This window comes from Zosterops lateralis (assembly GCF_965231275.1).
Source record: "Zosterops lateralis genome assembly, chromosome: 1".
Taxonomy (NCBI): Eukaryota; Metazoa; Chordata; class Aves; order Passeriformes; family Zosteropidae; genus Zosterops; species Zosterops lateralis.
Window position 1 is genome coordinate 103,911,632 of NC_139762.1, and position 19,537 is coordinate 103,931,168.

Sequence of the window (19,537 nt, forward strand, 5' to 3'; positions counted from 1 at the left end):
AGACCAGTTGTCATGCATGACTGTGCTAGTATTCAGTGTTCTCAGAATCACATGACTTCTACCAATACAAAGCCATTCCCTATTCTGAATCCTTGTAGGAAAAGTGAAATAGAATTAATCCATTTCGCTTGTTTCAAAATACTTATGCACATTCCATGACCACCTGTCTTTGCTTCTGCTTTGGAGCCTTGCCAGAACGATAAAGGTTTCTTTAGAGGTGAAATTAGAGTAACAGACAATTTTATATCCCTTTTAAATCTTTGCCTTGGGCAAAGGGCTCTTGAGACTAAAATGCTTATCAGGTCACTGCCAATTAAAACTGTGGTCTCATGCATGAGGTGCTAGGGAAAACAACATACAGACCACACATCACAAAGGCTCTTTGTTATCATGAAGCTGTTGATGAGAACTTCTGGAATGGAGGGACAGTCCAGCCAATCCTCCTGCAGACAAATATGTGATCCTATCTACCTTAGGCAAATACTGGGACTGGTAGACCTTTATGAACTGGAGTTCACAAAAGGTCCACTCTCTAGCAGGCAGTCAGGCAGTAGTGGACAAGTGATCTGGCATCTGTCACGTCTAGGAAAAAAAACAGATCAAGTTCTACAAAAAAAAAAAAAAAAAAAAAAAAAAAAAAAAAAAAAAAAAAAAAGTTTCCTCAGGCTGAGTGATTGGTCTCTGCCAACCTAATACAGGACTGAAGATGTTAGTGCACATCCCTTAGATATGACATTGGCTAAGGCATTGATAGTCCCTCATCCAGTGGGAGACACTGAGGCCTTTGTGTCTTCTGTGCTTCTTCCATTTCTTAAAAAGGAATGAATACCATCAAAACTTCCAACAAATGTTTAAAATGTAAAATCCCAATGAAGATCCAATAGCCCTATACGGTGGAGAGCTTTGCAAGCAAAAAAGACTCAACAATACATGATTTCGTCATACCAGGACCTTTTCACGACCAAAAATCTGTAGATAGGAAGTATTGAAAAAAACAGGTAAATTCCCTGTTCTGTACTACTGCCAAAAGAGGAAGGTTTACTGTCTCTAGAAGACACATTAAAGTTTCCAGTATTAAAGCAAACAAGTGCACCCCGAAGAAGAATGGAAAGATCACCTATATAATCTCTTCAGATTGTTTGCAGTGCTCAAAATACTTGCACACCAAATAACCTGCAGAATAGGAATGAATAGGCAAGACCCTTGTTTACAAAATCTCCATTGCTTTACGGTCACTTAGTATGAGAGATCACAGTCTTCCTTTTTAACTAGAGCATTGCACTGAGGGAGTTGCCCCTTTTAGTGAAGAGGGAATGTCATCAGCTTTTGGCTTTTTCTTCTTTCTTACTCTTTCAAAAAAGACAAAAAATATAAGTGGTTTTTTAATTCTACCACAAAAGTTGGAGCAGGGAGAAGAACTCCCATAAAAGGTCAGAGCAGGTAAACTATTTGAAGTATTACAGAACCACAGAGCACCAATTGTTATCCAGCTCAGAACTAAAGGCTTGCATAGGCATGCCACGTTTTATGGTGGCAAAACTAATGAAGAGCATTGCAGAAGCCTCATACAAGTGAGCTGAACAGACACTGCAAGGCTAAAGCCTTAGCAGGCACAGGTTGCAGCAGGTGAGGTTTAAATTGGCTGTTAGGAAAAATTTCTTCACAGCAGAAGTCGTCAAGCATTGGAACAGGCTGCTCAAGGAAGTGGTTGAATCACCAGCCCTGGAGGAATTATAAGTCATGAGGATGTGGCACTCAGGGACTTGGTTGAGTGGTGGACTGGGCAGTGTTAACAGTTGGACTCAATGAAAGTAGAAGCTCTTTTCAACCTGAATGAACCTACATGATGCACTCAAGAAATACTCCACAAAAAAGAACTACCACATACCACATTCTTGATGGTGGTAAGTTTCTGACAACAGAATATGAAAAAAAACCCCATACCCTAGGGAAAAGAAGAAAGCCACAGGGTTCCAGCATGCTTTTACAGCATCAAGTGTTATTTTTTGTAGCTTGATAATTATAATAAAAAAGCAGATGCAAGAGTGGTCACATAAAGGAAACATTTATGTAATATTAAGACAGCAAAAGGTTGATCAGTGAGATTAGTTCCAAAAGGACATCAAATAAATCATTGTCAAAGCAGCTTAGCCCTGTGTTCCTAAGAATTTCTAAAAAGCCATCTATTTTTAAAAAGGTTAAAGCAATTTTTATTCCTCTAAAATTTATATGAAGACATTTTTGTATTTTATTTTTCCTCTACACAATGCACATTCAACAGCAAGGAGAGCCAGGGAATTAGTATCTGCTGCTAAGATGATTATGTAGTTCCTCAGGAAAGTCAGATTAATTGGGATTTTACATCATATTTCTACACTTGCAGTAAGAATCAGTCCTTTATAGAAACAGGCATAAGAAATTCTGTTGAATATAAGAATACAAAAACTTGACACATTAAACTGTACAAAAGGTACACTAATGCTAAATGAGGCAACTGTATCCATACATAAGCCAAGATTTACAAATGAATCATACTACTGGAATGTACAGATGCCATGGTACTTTCTCATTACGATTTTATGTTCCAATAAAGAAACAAAACCAAAACCAAGAGCAGTAATTATGTTCTAGTACCTATTGCCTAAATTTAAAAGCCATATTCCAGAACACATATCAAAAATAAAACCTGACTTCTAATATCACAGAGGAGACACGTTCAACAAGGATTAAAAAATTCTCTCTGCACAATTTTTAAATTGTGAAGACATAGTACCTTGTAAACATTGGCTGATGTTGATCTGTTAGATTACAACAAACAGCCCCATGGTATTTTACAGAACCTAGATCCAAATCTGAGGTAGCTCTAAAGGCATTTTAGCTTAACTGACATACAGACCAATAACAACATGTTGCCAATGTTACTAACATGGATTTTTTTTTTATTATTTGGACTACTTTAATTTCAGAATTTTACATTGACCAGTGCATTAAGCAAAGGCATCGTGACTCTGATTCTTTGACCCATGTCCATTAGGTTTCATATAAAGTCCTTGGAAATGCCATTTATTTTGCTTTAATTTAATCAACTGACCTCTGCACATAGCAAGGAACCAACAGATGCTAAGAAACAAAGATCAGTTATAGAAGTAGAGACAAACAGGTATGGGGGAGTCAAGAGAGAGCATAGCCCCTAAATATGCACATACTTTAAAGGAATGTGGCTCTCAGATACAGCTCATAGTTTTGCTACATTGCTTTAGATAACAAAAATGTTAAAGAGATCACAAAAGGAAGAGACTTCTAAAGAGAAGGAACTGGGTGTAGTAAAGACTAGTTAGTAACAGAAACCAAAACGTAAGAGTCTGTAAAGATAAGAGAAAAGAGAACAACAAAAGAAAGCATAAAAACTTCCCACCTCTCAGACTTTTCTAGCTGTCAAATTAAAATTCTGGAGTATAAAAAAGGAACAGAAAATCAGAAGCTTGAATAATGCCATCATTATAATTTCTGAAACAAAATACTTGTACCAGAGCCAGAAGATTCACACAGTACATTAATGAGTTTTAAACTCATTCTGCAAAAATAGCCTAGAATTGGACAATTCAGTTTTTATTTGCAGTCTGCATTTAGATGGCCTAACTCAAGTTTTGTTGTATATCCTGGGGATCCGTGTTTCATTCAAAAATTGTAGAATTAAAGAGCAGCTTCCTTTATCTATAAGCTGCTGAAAGTCTTCTAACAACTGCAAAATTGTTTTTATCTCTGTATATTTGAATGTCTGACTTCTAAAAACAACACTCAGATAACTTCAATGCTTTCATTAGGAAATAACATCATACAACTGTCCAAGATACAAATGCTGCATTTTATTTCTTTATTTTTTTTAACACAAAATTATACACAGAATAGATAAAAAAGACACTACTTGCACATAGCATCAATCTGCTTTCTTCAAAATATTTGCACCAGAGCTGCCCATACACTAATTTTAAGGTTACCTTCCTGAGGAAGAAAAGTCAAATAGAGTCTGTCCAATTGGCCTAACAAGAATACAGATATTTTAGACCATTTTGATGTATCTAACACGAATCAAACTTAAAACTGATTAGATACACTGCCAGAATTCGTATGATGTTCTACTTAGAGCTTTCATGGGTATACATATTCAAGAAGTTCAGAGAAGTTTCATCTGGGAGTATGAGCAGCTAAAGACAAAATGTGCTTTTCAAACTACTGTGTTTCTTTTTCTAAACTATTTACAAGACTACTATATAAGGACTAATAATCTTTTCAAAAAAGGTTTTGATTTTTTCACTCATGTAAGAATTGCAGTTTCGTAGGTGACTGAACAAGCAAGAGACAGACATTTACATTTAGTCTTGCTAGTAAAATAAGGCTTGGGGAAGGATATGAACTGTCTGTCAGATGTGTGCCCTAAAAGCATACATATGCTATTGGAAGTACCAAGTCTGAGCAAAGCATTTTTTAAGAAAATGCAAATATATAGTTTAATTCTATAATACATTTGTGTCAACAAAACAAAGAACGTTCATAACTACTTCCTTCCACTTAAAACCAGTTTCAGTGCTAAACAGGTAGCACCCATCCTTTTGGAAGGCACCATACCAGAGCTTTGGAAATGCAACATTTTTATCTTCACCTTTCTAGTGATTAGACACTTTCAGCCTTCTTTTTATAACTGTCTAGGATGTTGGTCAAGTCTGACAATAGATCTTCAGACATGAATTCTTCATAGTCTCTGCAAATTTTCGTGTTCTGTTCATCAAGGTATTTCTAGAAAAGAGGTACAGAAAGTTTTATTAGCTCTGTCATGGTCTGTATTGTACTGATTCAGCTAAAGCATTTTAAGCAGTCATTGCACAGGTTAACTGATTTCAGTTAAACACTTTCCTGAAAGACATCTACGAGAAGCAGGTTTAACCTGACAAGATGTTACTGCTGAAAACTTAACAATCAATTCTGATTATTTATACCAAAGGTTTTGTTGGAAAATGTAACTAGAATCCATAGACTCAGTGCAGCAGCTAAATAACCAATACTTCCTTAGAAAGAGTAAGTTCTAATTTCCAAATGTTTAACTGCAAACGTCTCTAGAGAAATTTAATTCTGAATATCAAATTTTAGCTTACCACTATAGATGCTATATGAGTAGCAACTGTTTCTATGAGACGACTCAAGTTGGCACCAATTTTTCTCTTCTCTTCCGTCGTTGTTTGCAAAACAACTTGATATCTAGAAGGTAAAGATACTTAGAAGGTCATGCTGGTAATTAGAGAATTCCTGATATTTAAAACAATCATTTAAATCTGACTTATCATCATGTTTACCCATATTTTTTTTTCCCATTAGTATTAATTTGAACCAAGTTTGAATATATTAATATTCAACTTAAAAAAAAAAAAAAAAAGGACTGTATTGTGCTAGCTTCTAAGAAACAATGTACCTTAGGGCCTGAATACTCTTCCCAGACTTTGAGGTATAAAATGCAGTTCTCATGTTAGTTTGGAAACAAACCAATTTCTTTGCTACAACCATATATAAAAAAATTACATAGAAAATAGGAGTTCTGATTCAGCAGACAAATATTCTGGTAAAATTCTGTTGAGGAGAAACATCTTCCAATTTTTAACTTGGGAAATTAACACACTGAGATGGATACATGCTGAAACAGCTTTCTGTTACATTCAAGAGAATAGCTTTATCCTTAAAAACCAAAATAAACCCAGCAAACATCAAAATTACTAGTCTTACTGTCGTTGGAGATCATGCAATTCATTTGTGGCTTCACTGAGACCTTCATAGACACCACTCTCAAGTAACTGTTTATGCTTCTTTAATGATTCCAGCTCATTTGCACATTTTTGCTCTTCTTCTTCTATCTCCTATAGTTATAAGGAAAGAGGAGAAAAAATTGCATTGCTCAGGAATAATTTGGATTCTTTTTTCTTCTATTATCTGATTACATCCTAATGCTTGAATTCAAAATTCACAAAAATGACTCCAAGTTCAGAACGAAAAAAAAACCCCAAGGAATCCCTCCCAAACCTAAAGTTTCAGCTGTTTTCTGTATTATCTCCATCCTAGAATAAGCCTAACCATCTCTTTATTCCTCTAATCATATTTAAAGGTCTGTATTGCAGCTATTTTCCCTTCAGAGTTAAACTCAGAAAGTTTTGTTTAGGTTAGTCTAAATAGCTTAGAAATTGCACATCATGAGCAACTGTTTCTAGGTTAGAAAAATATAACCACATTTGAGTAAGAAAATAGCTTTTTTTTTTCTGAAAGAGAGTACAATTCCAAGTAATCGTCTCTTCAAGGAGAATCACACTGTTGACACTATACAAGCCACAAAACCAAACAAAATTCTTCCATCAACTCAACATCCAATTCTAGTAGATTACTGAAACATCATCCTTCAAAAATAATTTTAATATTTAAGACTACAGCATTTTTAAAATTACAAGAGGAATTCTGACTATGCCTTATTATAAACATCCAGTGGCAGCTGCGTATTTTATGAGCTTAACTTTAGAGAAGAGTATATGCAAGAGCACAGATCAAAAGCTAAATTTCACGTGGTTTTGGAAAATATAACCTAAATTAATTGCCTTTAGCCAACTTAGCAGGTATTAGCAGTGAAATAACCCTGTTTCATGGCTATAGCACAGGAGTTTGGATTTATAAGAGCTTAGCTTAGTTGGCTTAGTTGAAATAACATTTTTCTGCAGGGCACCCCAGCCCCACCAAAGCAATGTTGTCAGAGAAGCTGGGAGGTACCAAGATAGCCACTCAGTTGTTAACAGAGAGGGCTGTGTTTTGTTGCTGATCTGCAAGTGGGGAAAAGGATAGGGACTGCTCCTGTGCTGAGAAAGGAAGTTAAAGCAAGCAACAGTTTGAGGTCATTAAAACAATTTAACATGCTTTTGGTCAATCAATGTTTTCCTTAGTTTTTACAGAAGCTAGTTAAACATGTTTACTAAAAGCTGTAAAGGTATTTATTATATACAAATTGATTAGACAAGGCAGATTATGTTAATCCTAAAATCTCCTTCAGGCACATGCTTGGAGACATCCTGAGGTCAGATGATTGCTGCTGCTTTTATTACTGATGCAGTAATTTATGATTTACAGGATCTGCTACAGTATGGTGCCAGAATTCTGTTAGAAGAAAGTGAAAACTGATTCAGTTAAGGTAGCAGTCAAATCACTTTTCTGAAAAGAATGAAAAAAACCTGTAGGAGGAAGGGAAGAAGGCAAAGGCAGAAGCCCAAACAAAAATGCAAATAAGGGTATCATTAAGGATAAGTTGTCATCAAGCTGTAAGAAATTCTACCTTAAGCTTCTGCTGGTAAAGATCATCCAGTTTTTCAGCTTCTTCTGTCAGCATTTTCACACTGCGTTTCTTGTCCTCTAGCATTACATTCACCTAGGATGAAAACATAACCAAGGAAATATGGCTCAAAAAGAATTTCAACATATAAATCCATGCTATCACAAGCTGCACCTGGTAGCTCTGAAAAAAACAATTCAACTAGGCTAGGCAGCAACCTGTATTATGCTCTGTTTTGGATAAGGGCTAAACCAGTGCTGGTAACACACCAATGTTTTGGCTACTGTTGAATAGTGCTAGCACAACATTCCAAGGCTTTCTATCCATCCCAGGGACCCTCACTGAGTAAGGTAGGGATAGGCAAGAGACTGGGAAGGTGCACAGCCAGGCCAGTTGGCCAAGAGGACACTCCATACCACATAATATCATGCTCAGCAATAAAAACTGAGGTAAAGATAGAAGAATGAGGAAATAGAATTCTCCTTCTTTCAATCCATCCTAAACCCAATATCGCTAAAAATCTTCCTGATGACAATTTATCAGTGATGGTAAGCTGCACAATCGACTGCAATGGGCAACTAATTAAAAACAAATATTTCCAATGTTTATGGTCAAATATATGTAAGCTACGTAAACTTTAATTCAGGGAATACACAATATTTCAACCAAAAAAGACCTCAATTCTTAGAAAAAACCTTTAGGTTCCATCACAAGTAAAGCAGTTTTCTCACAGCTGCTCCCCCTCTAGTTGTCCTCAGAAAAACCTCAAGCAATCCAAAAAAACCAACCCACCACACCACACTTCACCCATGCAAAAGGCTGAATGAAAGCAGCAGATAAGGTTTTAGAGTGGGTATCTTAGTCCTAAATCTTCATTAACCAACACACCTGTTCCAAAGTATCTTCCAAAGTCATTTTCCGTTGAGTAGCTTTACTAATTTCTTCCTCAGTCTCGTTGATGATCTCCATGAGGGGAGCCTGTAATACACATACAAGAAGATCCAACAAATACAATTTGTTTACTTGAACCAAGATACACCCCAGTACATCATTTCCTTCTATTTTTTTTAGGCTACTGTATTCTCCAATACCAAATTTCTTTCATATACTACAATGTCATTACAGTGACTCATCACACAAGCTTTTGAATGACATTTCATCGTGAGATTGAGACCTTTCCAGCATTTCCAAAGAAACACATCCTTTTTGAGAGTGGTAACTAAATCCTTCAGTGTTGGCTTTACTTACCTTGATCTGAGTTCTGTATTTGACTAGGCAATTTGGTCCTGCCTCAGGATTAAACTGAATCTCAAAGTCGTGGCCTTTGGAATTCTCAGCACTTACTGGAATTAATTTCAGCTTTCGAGCCAGTTTATGGTACTCTGCCAGTTGCATTTCGATCTGCTCAGAGGAGAAAAGGGCAGAAATCATAGAAAAATTACAAGTGAAAAGCTTTGCAAGAAGCATTCATATGCTTTAAACTTTAAGTTTAAACAAGTTCCTGAGTTGCTCTCGATAGACATGATTCCTTGTTACACCACAGTATTCAAGAGCTGTATGTAATGCCAGTCCAGCATTTGCTGCATTAGGCACTGGTTTATGATTCTTTCAGAGTTTGCTCAGCGAGGTTTTTCAGTGTATATGGCTGACACTGAATGGTTTCACCTGTGGTTTTCCATATTCATCTGCCATAATTTTTCCTGCCTCAAGTTTTTGAGAATTAGCTGATAGGGAACTAAAAACATGCTGGAAAATAATACTAAACCAATGATCAGTCATCATGTCAATATATCTTCTCTCATTAGTTTTGACAGGAAATGCCACACAGCTGCACATCCTTATAACAAACTAACTCGAGTATACCTCTAAACAAAGCTTATTAAATGCTCTAATTTCTAATTAATGAGTGCTATTTATATGCAAACATTAAAGAACCCAGTTTTTTTTTTCCAGTTTTATGTGCTTCATACTTGCACATGAGGATTTCAGTTAATACAAGCGCTTGATAAAGGGTAACCCTACCAAATATATTTGAAACTTTTTTCTTTAGTTCTCCAGTTGGCAAAGCAGAAGCTTTTAAATCACTTACAGGACTATATCTTTTCATTCTGTTTGAAGGGATTGAACTTGGCCCTTGAAAGATGTTACAACTTCTATACAAGGCCCTAAATGCATGCAAAGCTATTGATTCAAATTCACTAGTTTTGCCTTACTTCCTTACTACAAAATATTACTATTGGCCTGGAAGTTCTAGTGTTATCAAAGCAATGGCATTCTAGTGTCATCAAAGCTCTTAATGCTATAGCAGTGAGAGCTGACAGTGCTTCATATTCTAGCTACAATCTCTTATGATGCAGAAAAAAAGAAAGAATACATTTCCATTAAGCACAAAATAGAAAAAGGGAAAACAAAAGAGAAACATTTTTCAGAGAAACAGAGGCCATTCTTGTCAGTTTTGCCTGGTTGGATACCATGTATGGTGGTGTTAGGATTATTTAGGAAAGAAATTATCAAGGCCCCAATTTTAAGCTTGCACAATGAAAACTGACAGCCACCTCCGAGCATAGTGGGGTTTTCACATACCGCCTCTTTATTCCTAGCATATTTTAGCTCTTCATTCCACAGCTGATGTTCTTCTGCTTCCAGTTCCTTAGTCAGCTTGTTAATGGTTTGCTGCAGCTCGTTTCTCTCATGATTTATTCTCTCAATGTCCGCAGCTGAGTACTTTTGGTTATCTAAGATGTGCCGGAGCCGGGCATTCTCCTGCTTCATTGCTTCTACTTCCATTTCTAAGTTCACAAAACATTTGTGAAATGGACATAAAATACCAGCCTATATACATAAACCTTACCTCTGTATTTTATGAGTAAATAAGATAATTATTATATATCATTACTCTAGTGTACAAAGAGCTATTAGACAAAACAAAAGAAATCTTTATTAGCAACCCATTCTGAAAAGTTTATTTGTAGCATCATCCTACTCCAAGTATTTTGTTCTGTCCTCAAGCTAAGAACTACAGTTATTTGAAGACTATTTCTAGCTTCATTGCCCTGACTGTGATCAAGCTTCCTTACCTGCTGTCTCAACTTCATCAGTAACACTTTCCAGTTTTTGGTCAAGGATGGCTATATGAGATTCCAGATTAGCCAAATAAGCCTGGTATTTCTGGACGTCTGCTTGAAGAGACGATTTCACGTTTCGTAGCGTTACTCTACGATCCTAGGAAATGGGTGAAAAGAACAACTGCTCTTAGATGAATATAAAATAATGACTTCACTTTTCAGACAAGACAGTAGAATAATTGGTCAATATCAATAACACAAATATAAAACTAAAGAACTGTAAAAATTTTTTATCTCTGTGACAGCTGATTCAAATCAAGCACCTTTAAAATAACAGCAAAGAACGCTAAAAAGATTCTTGTATTCCAGCATTAGGTCTCTCATTTGCATCAGATACTGCATTTAGAAAATTTTTACTACAGGTAGTTCACAACTTAACTCTATTATACGGAGGGCAGATAAAACTAAGGCATGGAAAGCCAGGAATAAACCCAGCACATTTTGCACAGTCAGCAGGAGTCTTAATTTGCCACCTGCATAGCAACTAACCCAGTTTTAAATTCATGATACATTTAAAGCAGAATCCAGCTTTTCAAACAAAATATTTTCCATAACATGTATTCTTACCACTCAATCCCATGCCTCATATCAGTATATTTGGAAAAAATAATATTGAAATTGATATTAAAAAAAGCGGTTCAAGTATTTTAATGATATTTCAGTCAATACAAGACCTTATTACCTGGAAACATCTGCACATTATCAAACAAATAGTGACTGAAGACTCTGCAGAAAAAAGTCTTGTTCTATAATGGTATAGTCTGTAAAAATCTCAAAACACTGAAAATAATTTTCCATTTGTTATGCATCATCTTCATTCAGAAATGGTCAATAATATAAAATTCAACTCCACCATAAAAATACAATTTACTAACCGGCTCACTTTCCTTTTCTTTTTCTAGTCTTGCAATCTCTTCTTGAAGTCTTTTGTTTTCAGCTGCTAAACTTTCCATCTGGAATTGGTCTATGTTAAATAAATCCTCTATGGGAGAGCAGAAGAGAGGGTGGGTTTACAAATTAATCTCACTTTATATCACCACCTATTTTGAGTATCTGAACTTTAGCTTCAGCACATTAAATATCCATTATCTGGACAATTATTTTACACTAAAGAAATTACTAAAAACAACCAAGAAATTTACAAGAAAAACCTTTCATTGAAATGCAACCAGGCAAAAATCCCAAAACAAACAAGAGAAATGGGTTTCTCGGTCCTCATGACAAAAAGAGTTCAAAGTCACTCCCAAGAGGTAAGAGTTTCCAAACTCTCATACAGCCCACATCACAGGAGAGTGTGTAAGTCAGACTACCTTGTGAAGTTAGAACAGATCAAACTTATTTAACAACCTCTTTCTTATCCATATACTTCCTTGCTTCTTGAGACATCTTTTCCCTAACTTTACCTGGCCTTTGCCAAAGAATGGGATGATTATTTTTTCCTAATACCCAGTAACAGTCTGGTGGCTTGTTTCCTCTCTAACCGGTGGCTCCAGTTTGCAAACAAAGGGCCCTTAGCCTGGCTTTTCATAGGAAATCAAAGAAAGTAAGAAATGCTTTTCTCCCTTGTTCTCACATTCTTTTTGCATTTCTGTGGGTGGTGAAATGAGTGAGTCAAATAAATCTAATAAGTTTCAAACTCCCTGAAGACAGAGGTGCATCCTGAATCATATACAGGAACTCTCATAATAGAGTCTGGAACTCTTGCAGACTGTTTTCAGAGCTTTCAAAAGCTGAACTTTCTTTCTTACTTATCACTTTCTTACTTATCAGGTGTGCATCCTCTGACAATCCTTTTTATTTTAATTGTTAACTTTGCCAGATAGAAACAAGAGTCATCTGCATAGACAGAGTTCGCATCTGAAGAATTGTACACTGGTTTTCTGTGACAAAGCCATTAGAAAACCAGGTGACACAGCTACAGCTAATAGCAGATCATGACCTATCCATCTGTACTGCCAAAATGTATATAAAAAGAGAGAGCATTAAGTTGAAGTAACTGAAAGGTACTTAGGAGTCTCAGATTCCCTTAGATCACCTTCACCTGTAAACTGAATAAACTGATGCTAGGAGAAAAGAAATCAGTAAAACAATTGAATATTAACTTAAAACTTGAAAACTTACTTAATTTTGACTGCACTTCAGCATCCAACTCTTCAAAGGTATCTCTCCCTTTCATGAAAAGATCATAGCACTTCACACAGTAGTCCATGAAAAGCTGAAAACAATTTAAAAATCTTTTATTTCAACAGTTCCAAGGCTTGTAAAATATCTGGGTAGTCTAAAGCTACTCAATCACTAGAATTGAACAGACACCAAAATATCTTTCAATGCTTTGATTGTACTTTCGTAAAATTAAATTTTTTCCTTCCTTTGAACAAAGAATGTCAACAGATCATCATCAAGAGATTCAGGCAGAAGGAAGCACCTATCATTCACATTACAAAAGGTCTGGAAATGCTGTATTTTTCTGGGATATTTAACAAGGATTGAAGGTATCATATTTAAGATTTTTCCATCTTGACGAATATGATTCTCTCAGGCTAGTTTATGGAAACTGGTGATCTGTCTAAAAGACCTTTTCAGTAAACATGACTGTTAGAATTCAGATCTGCAGATGTCAAAGAACTAATCTAGAATTAAAAAAAGGTTACCCCAAAAGAATTTGCTAGACACTAAGTTACAGGTGTTTCAGAAGCAATTACACCACTATTGTGAGTTTTGTATCAACATGTATTCATAAGTGTCGGTGTAGAAGAACATTTTTAGTTTAAAAGTATTTATACTTGCCAACCATCAGGTTGCAACCTTAGACCAAAATTATGATCTAACTTAATTTGAGCAATTTTCTAATTAAATGTTTTAGCTTATAATGCAAACTTATAAAGCCCCTTCCAAACACCTGTTGTGAATTAACACTGAGTTAAATTTGAGTTGTACTAATAATCTGTGATAAATTAAAAAGAAAGCAAGATGTTCGATTTTTTAAGAGCCTGAATTACATTGCCCACCCTATTTTGTGGCTCAGAAATAAAACATTACAATCAATTTTTAAATAGTAAACTGAACAGATACTGGCAGAAGCCACTACACTTAGAATTAAGTAACTGCTTACACTTAGAATTAAGTAATCTTTGCACTGCTGTGAACCTTAGATGTCTTGAGCGCTAAAGCAAAATATACCAGAAACTCTATTAAAACAATAAACAGCATAATGATTCCCTTTCTCCACAAAGGAGAACTGAAACAATAGCTACTTGGAGAATAAGGCATTTCAGTTTAATATCCAGTCTTCACCAACAGACTGATCATGATGCCTGCTCAGGAAATAGTTGATCAGGCTTTTTATATAATGCTACTCTACTTCCTAGAAAACATTATGAATTCAAAAGGGAACAGAATCTATAAAATTACATGACACAACAATCTTAACTGTGTTTAAATTGTGTTGTTACAGCATGTGGCAAAATTCAGTTGAGCAATTCTGATCCTAAGTTCCTTTCCATGGTACCTTGTTATGAACAATTCCATCATCGGTCTCTCCTCCCCAGCTCTGTCCGTCATCGAACGACGGCGCGTTTTCCCTGATGGCATTGTACAGCTGAAAAGCAGAGGGGCACACACAGAGACCAAATGTGAATACATCCATTAGTTTTCATGTTGGTTTCATGATAAGAAGCGGAGTAACATGGGATTAGGATTTCAGCAAGCAGGCTGGAATGAGCCTGTGTTGAGTTGACTAAAGAGGTAAAGAGGCATGAACTGGACAGTCAACATTGCCAAATTGTCTCATCTTTTCAGCAAAAAAAGGACAGGATTTTCATGAGTGCTCAATTCAGCAGTGGTGAACTTCTGTCACACATTCCAAATTTTGCTCAGACCTGAGCTGGCACCAATGACAGTTACTAAAAAAACTAAACCAACCACACAAATACAAAATTAAATAAAAACACCCTGCCCAAACACAAAACTCACCACTCTGTATAAGAATTACAGGACATTTGAATATTTTCAATTGAAAATTCCATCCTTAGATTTCAAATTTAGGAGAGAATGGCAGACATCACAACATTTTTACTGAAGATATATGTTCTATTCAGTGATTTTACCCATTAACTTCTCATGCTTAATGCATGCATAGGTCAGCATTTCCCCACCTTTTTTTTATACATGGATTTATCCAATGCATACATTTAAAGAAAAAAATTATCACAATATAACATGAAAAACTCACTTTAAAAGTTACTAAAACATAAGGCTAAGGGTCAGCTCCCCCATAACAGCTAAGAACACCCACCTTTTTCTTTACTTATATGTTAAACAAGGAGATTTGTAGAAAATATTTACTAGATCTTGAAACTAACAGCCTAGAAAGTGGAAATATTAATCTTAAGACAAACATTACCTTGACACAATCAATTAACCAAACCAAAGCTGCCACAATCTGAGGCCAGGTGTGTGGTGCACCCACAGTGTACATGGAGCTCTTTGACAGAGCAAAGGGGTACCTATAAGGCCAAAGAAGATACATTTTTATATTTAGCTGCGACAGACAGTGATGAAAACAAACCAGCACATTTTGAAAATAAAGCAGCACATTTTTACATGTAGATGAAGGTACAGAAGAATGCTTCTTGAACTCCCAAAAGACAACTTCAAATGAGTTATCGGAATTAGTAATTTTATCCAAAATTACACTCTTGGTGCAGCAGAGTGTAATCCTTTTCTACATTTCAAGCTAGGTCAGCCAATTCAAATGTTAAAATGCCAAGAAGTGAACAAAACAGATTTACACCTACATTTAAGGAGCCCTGGCACTTTCACACCATCATGGGCTCAAATCTACAGGAGTAAAATACAATTTTTTTTTTTAAATGAGACTGAAAATTCACAATTATCAACAGGAAGGGGATTTTCTTTCTTGGAAAGTTTTGGGGCAGTAACGATTTCACACACTGAACAAATTCAGCAATAAATCACTCAGCTACTTAGCTTTTTTTTTTTTTTTCCTTCACTTCAGCAGTCACTTTTGTTTTTTCCACATTCTGCTTTGGAAGTAGAATGAGAGAAATTGCAGGAAAACATCCTTTAAACTAAATAAACTTGATCCAAAATTCTGGAAATTTTAGTTGTTAGATTCTAACAGAATGAACAGAAAGGTCTGTAAAAAAATTCTGTCTTGTCTTTCAAAGTTTTATACAAATAATCAATTAAATCTTACATTACAAACCAAGATTCCAAGAAATTATAGTTCTACAAGTTCAAATATAAAATGTAGACTCTGAAAATCAGTGAGTAAACCTCCACCTAAACAAAAGTGATACAAAACAATAACATTATACTTTTAGAGTCTCATCTGAATAAAGCAACCTATCCATTCTCCCCAGCTATCAATGCTGAATTCTTAGATTTTAGATTTCTAGCCATAGCATATCTATTCAGCCCAGGAGACTAAAATCATCTTACCCAAGGTCTTTAAAAACTTTGGGAATTTCCTCTTCAAATTTTGAGTCAGGCAGTTCATAAGAAGGGCAGAGAAATCTATAGATAAAGGTGAAGATCTTTAAAAAGTCCTTAACTGATGGAGATTGCAGTGATTTCATAGAAACATTGTGGGCATAACCATTTTCAACGAGGAACTGTGCAAAAGAAACATGGAATACAAGTCACTAAATAAAACTTAAAAGTTGAAACCAAGAGAAACGACCATTTTGACTAGTACATTCTGCACCTCATAACAAACACACAGAATAAGTTAACAAGTTACCTCACAAAGCTTCTTGATACATTGTTGGATGAAAGCCTTGTCATGGAGGGGCCTGGGGTCCTTTATCTTTTCTGTCCCGAACACCCCGTACTGGCTGCTGCGCGACGCTCCAGCCCCACTCGCTCTAAGGACAGACAATAAATACAGGTCTTGTGACAATACACAGAAAGAACAGCTCCCTTCATGTTTAAGTCACAACAATTGCTTTTATGTTTTCTTTGCATTTGTTATACAAAGCCATACTTGAAGTTTTCTTGTCATTTAAGGTGATTGGAAAAACATCATCAATGTGGAAGCCACAATGCCACATGGACAACAAAGGGATTATTGCATCTTAGATGAATATGTTCTTCATTTTATTGAAAGAAATAAACCTTTAGAGGGCGGGAAAATATCCCAAAGAAGAAGAAAAATATTCATGTTAGTGACTGTAAAAAAACACTAAAATATTTAAGAAACATTTAAAAGGAATAGACACCTGCAACACTGTGGTCCTATAAAATAAGATATCCACAACATGTGAAGTAATGAGCTAAACAAAAAGATTATATATTTTTGGAAGTTTCATATCTTAGAGAGAGGAAACTAACACAGAGTATACTTCAGATGTCATTCTTCCTTAAACAAGAAAATGTATTGAGATGGTCTTAAGGTCTGCAATGCACATCATTCCTAAAAGGAAAAAAAAAGTTCCCAAAGCAATTCCTGCTCCACAGCATTACTGTTTAATGGTCAAGGACTGGAAGAAGGCAGACCTTAAGATCTGCTTGTCTCAGATCCATTATTCCCTATCATGAAAATCTGTCAAGAAAAAAAATTCCAAAAAATATGTAGGATCATTTTTGTTTAAATTTACAGTGCAGAGAACAAAACCTATCCATACCTGCTCCCAAAACAGCTGACTTTTCTTTCCGAAGCTCCAGATGTAGGTTTGCTTGAGCTCGGCTTCCCAAAGGTGCTCCTGTCCTTCCTGAGGAATAGAGAGGAGGATTTAAGTGACTATTTCTACCAGTTCATCTTTTGCTTATACAAAAACTGTACACACACTCATATATTCCTAAGCACCTTCATCACAGCAACATCTTAGAAAGGTCAACTAATGCAGCCAGCCACCTCCTAAGAAACATGCAACAAAGTGTTATAATTTGAAACCTGACACAGGTACACAAAAGGTTAAAGCAAGTGTTTTTGCAAAACTGGAGCACTTGTGCAAACATCCTTGGTTGTAAAGAGCCATCTTCTCACTGTTTCAATTTTTTTCCTCAGTTGCTACTCACACCTCAAACACACTATGATAAATCTCTTCAGAATTAGTTTTATACACTTATTTAGCAACGTGACCAGCAAGACTTACATCTGAGGTGTTTGAAGACCCATCTTGTTGTTGTCCTGTACTCTCAGTGCCATCATGGATTGTCGACTGCTGCTTCCAGCAATACTTGAGCTTCGCCTCATTGTGACTGCTGTAAATTACAATTCCTCAGTATTCCAGCAGTATCAGAAAATCCAGGATCTAAGGGTATTTTCTTTTCTAAATGCTGCAACGATTTTCCAAAAGCTCGGAATAAACAGGCAGATCTGTACATTGGACCAAAAAAAAAAAAAAAAAAAAAAAAAAAAAAAAAAAAATAAAAAAATAAAAAAAGAAGAAAGATTAAGAAGATTGATTATGTTAGGCTCCAGAAACACATAAGAGTTTTAAATCAACAATCAACTGTTTTATTGATGAAAGGGTAAGTGGTTATTCCAAACCTACTGTTTTGCCTTTCTTTGTATTTGGTCACTTCAAACCCCCAGGTTCCAAAAGCAAAAGAGCTTGAGAAATTTTCCAGTTCAGTCCACTGGGAAAAAGGCCACACTACACGAGTACACAAGTGCTGCTTACAGCACTCCAGCCATACATCAGCTCCTGAGCTGCTCATTCTGAGCCTACCCATTCATTTGCAACTCCTAGTATCATTGCACAATAACTGGAAAACCTATTCTGAGATAATATTATGGCTCTCTTCAGAATGTGCAGGCAGAATATAAATCAAACTAGAATATTAATACCATTGTCCCCACAGTGGCATTAAGGGGGAATTTGAAGTAAACAGAGTTCACTCAGGAAAAACATGCCAGCTTCTGGCCTCTACAGAGGTTCTATCTCATTTGTGGGATGGGCTTAAATGAGTGAATTATAACTAATAAAAGCCCCCTCCACTACAAATATTACCAAAGCACATTAACAATATAAACTGTTACTTCATTTTGCTTCCAGTTCCACTGCTCACAAACCAGTGAGAAGTTTAACTCAAGCTCAATTCATAGGGCAGAATTTCACGACTTCACTGTGTCTGGGGAAGAAGCTGCATTATTCCATTACTTTCACTGGGACCAACCACAGGGAGATTGAATTTTCACAATCATAGCAAGTGATTAGCATCAGAATAACAGAATCAGTTAGTCTGGAAAAGACCTGTGAGATGATCTAGTCCATCTTATGAGCAAACACCACCTCGTAAGCCAGACCATAGCACTAAGTGCTACATCCAGCCTTTCCTCAAACACCTCGAGGGACACTGACCCCACCACCACGCTGGGCTGGTGTGGTGGCTGTTTAAGCAAGCTTAACACACTCATTCACATCCACAGCAGTCCAGTCTAGTGTATAATCGTCTTCTTGGCAGAGGATTTCCTCCAAGTGTTCCACCTAAGCTTGGCGCAGTTTGAGGCCGTGTCCTCTCGCCGTTGCCGGGGAGAAGGGGCCGAGCCCACCCGGCTACACCCTCCTCATAGGACTTGTGCCCCTACAGACCCTTCCCCAGCTCCGCTGCCCTTCTTGGACACGATCCAGCCGCTCAATGTCCCTCCTGAATTGCGGGGCCCAGGACTGGCCCCAGCGCTGGAGGCGCGGCCTCACCGAGTACAGGGGACTGTCACTGCCCTGTCCTGCTGGCCACACCATGGCTGACACGAGCCAGGAGCAGAGTTTGACCACAGATTTAAGAGCAGGTCGCCAGAGCCAACAAGCCAGAAAAAAAAAAAAAAAAAAAAAAAAAAAAAAAAAAAAAAAAGGTAAGAAAAGCGTAGGAGCGCGCCAGAGCTGAGCGCAGCTCCAACCCGCTCGCCCTCAGACCGCGTACCGAAGGAGGCGACCGGGGCACTCAGCGGCGAGGCCATCCCGGGACTCACCGCTGCCACACAGACACTTGTCCCGGTGGCTGAGGGTGCTGCTGCCGCTCCCCGCAGGGCCCCGTCCCGCTCCCCGCCGTTACCGCGGCGCCGCCGCCTCTCGCAATTTCAAATCCGCCCGCC

At 36.8% G+C, this 19,537-nt stretch overlaps 1 protein-coding gene across 1 annotated transcript; it reads right to left on the bottom strand.

Annotated features, from left to right (window-relative positions):
• Positions 1-4,543: 4,543 nt before the first annotated feature.
• Positions 4,544-19,478, bottom strand: NDC80 (NDC80 kinetochore complex component). The gene is made up of 17 exons (XM_083861579.1): positions 19,415-19,478; positions 17,595-17,818; positions 17,124-17,210; positions 16,241-16,364; positions 15,940-16,112; positions 14,879-14,981; positions 13,985-14,074; positions 12,598-12,691; positions 11,352-11,458; positions 10,429-10,573; positions 9,935-10,140; positions 8,600-8,752; positions 8,240-8,329; positions 7,355-7,447; positions 5,773-5,903; positions 5,151-5,253; positions 4,544-4,794 (listed from the first exon to the last, which is right to left on the bottom strand). Exons 2-17 carry the CDS (start codon positions 17,693-17,695, stop codon positions 4,672-4,674), a joined length of 1,923 nt encoding a protein of 640 aa, XP_083717705.1. The 5' UTR covers positions 17,696-17,818; positions 19,415-19,478; the 3' UTR covers positions 4,544-4,671.
• Positions 19,479-19,537: the final 59 nt, after the last annotated feature.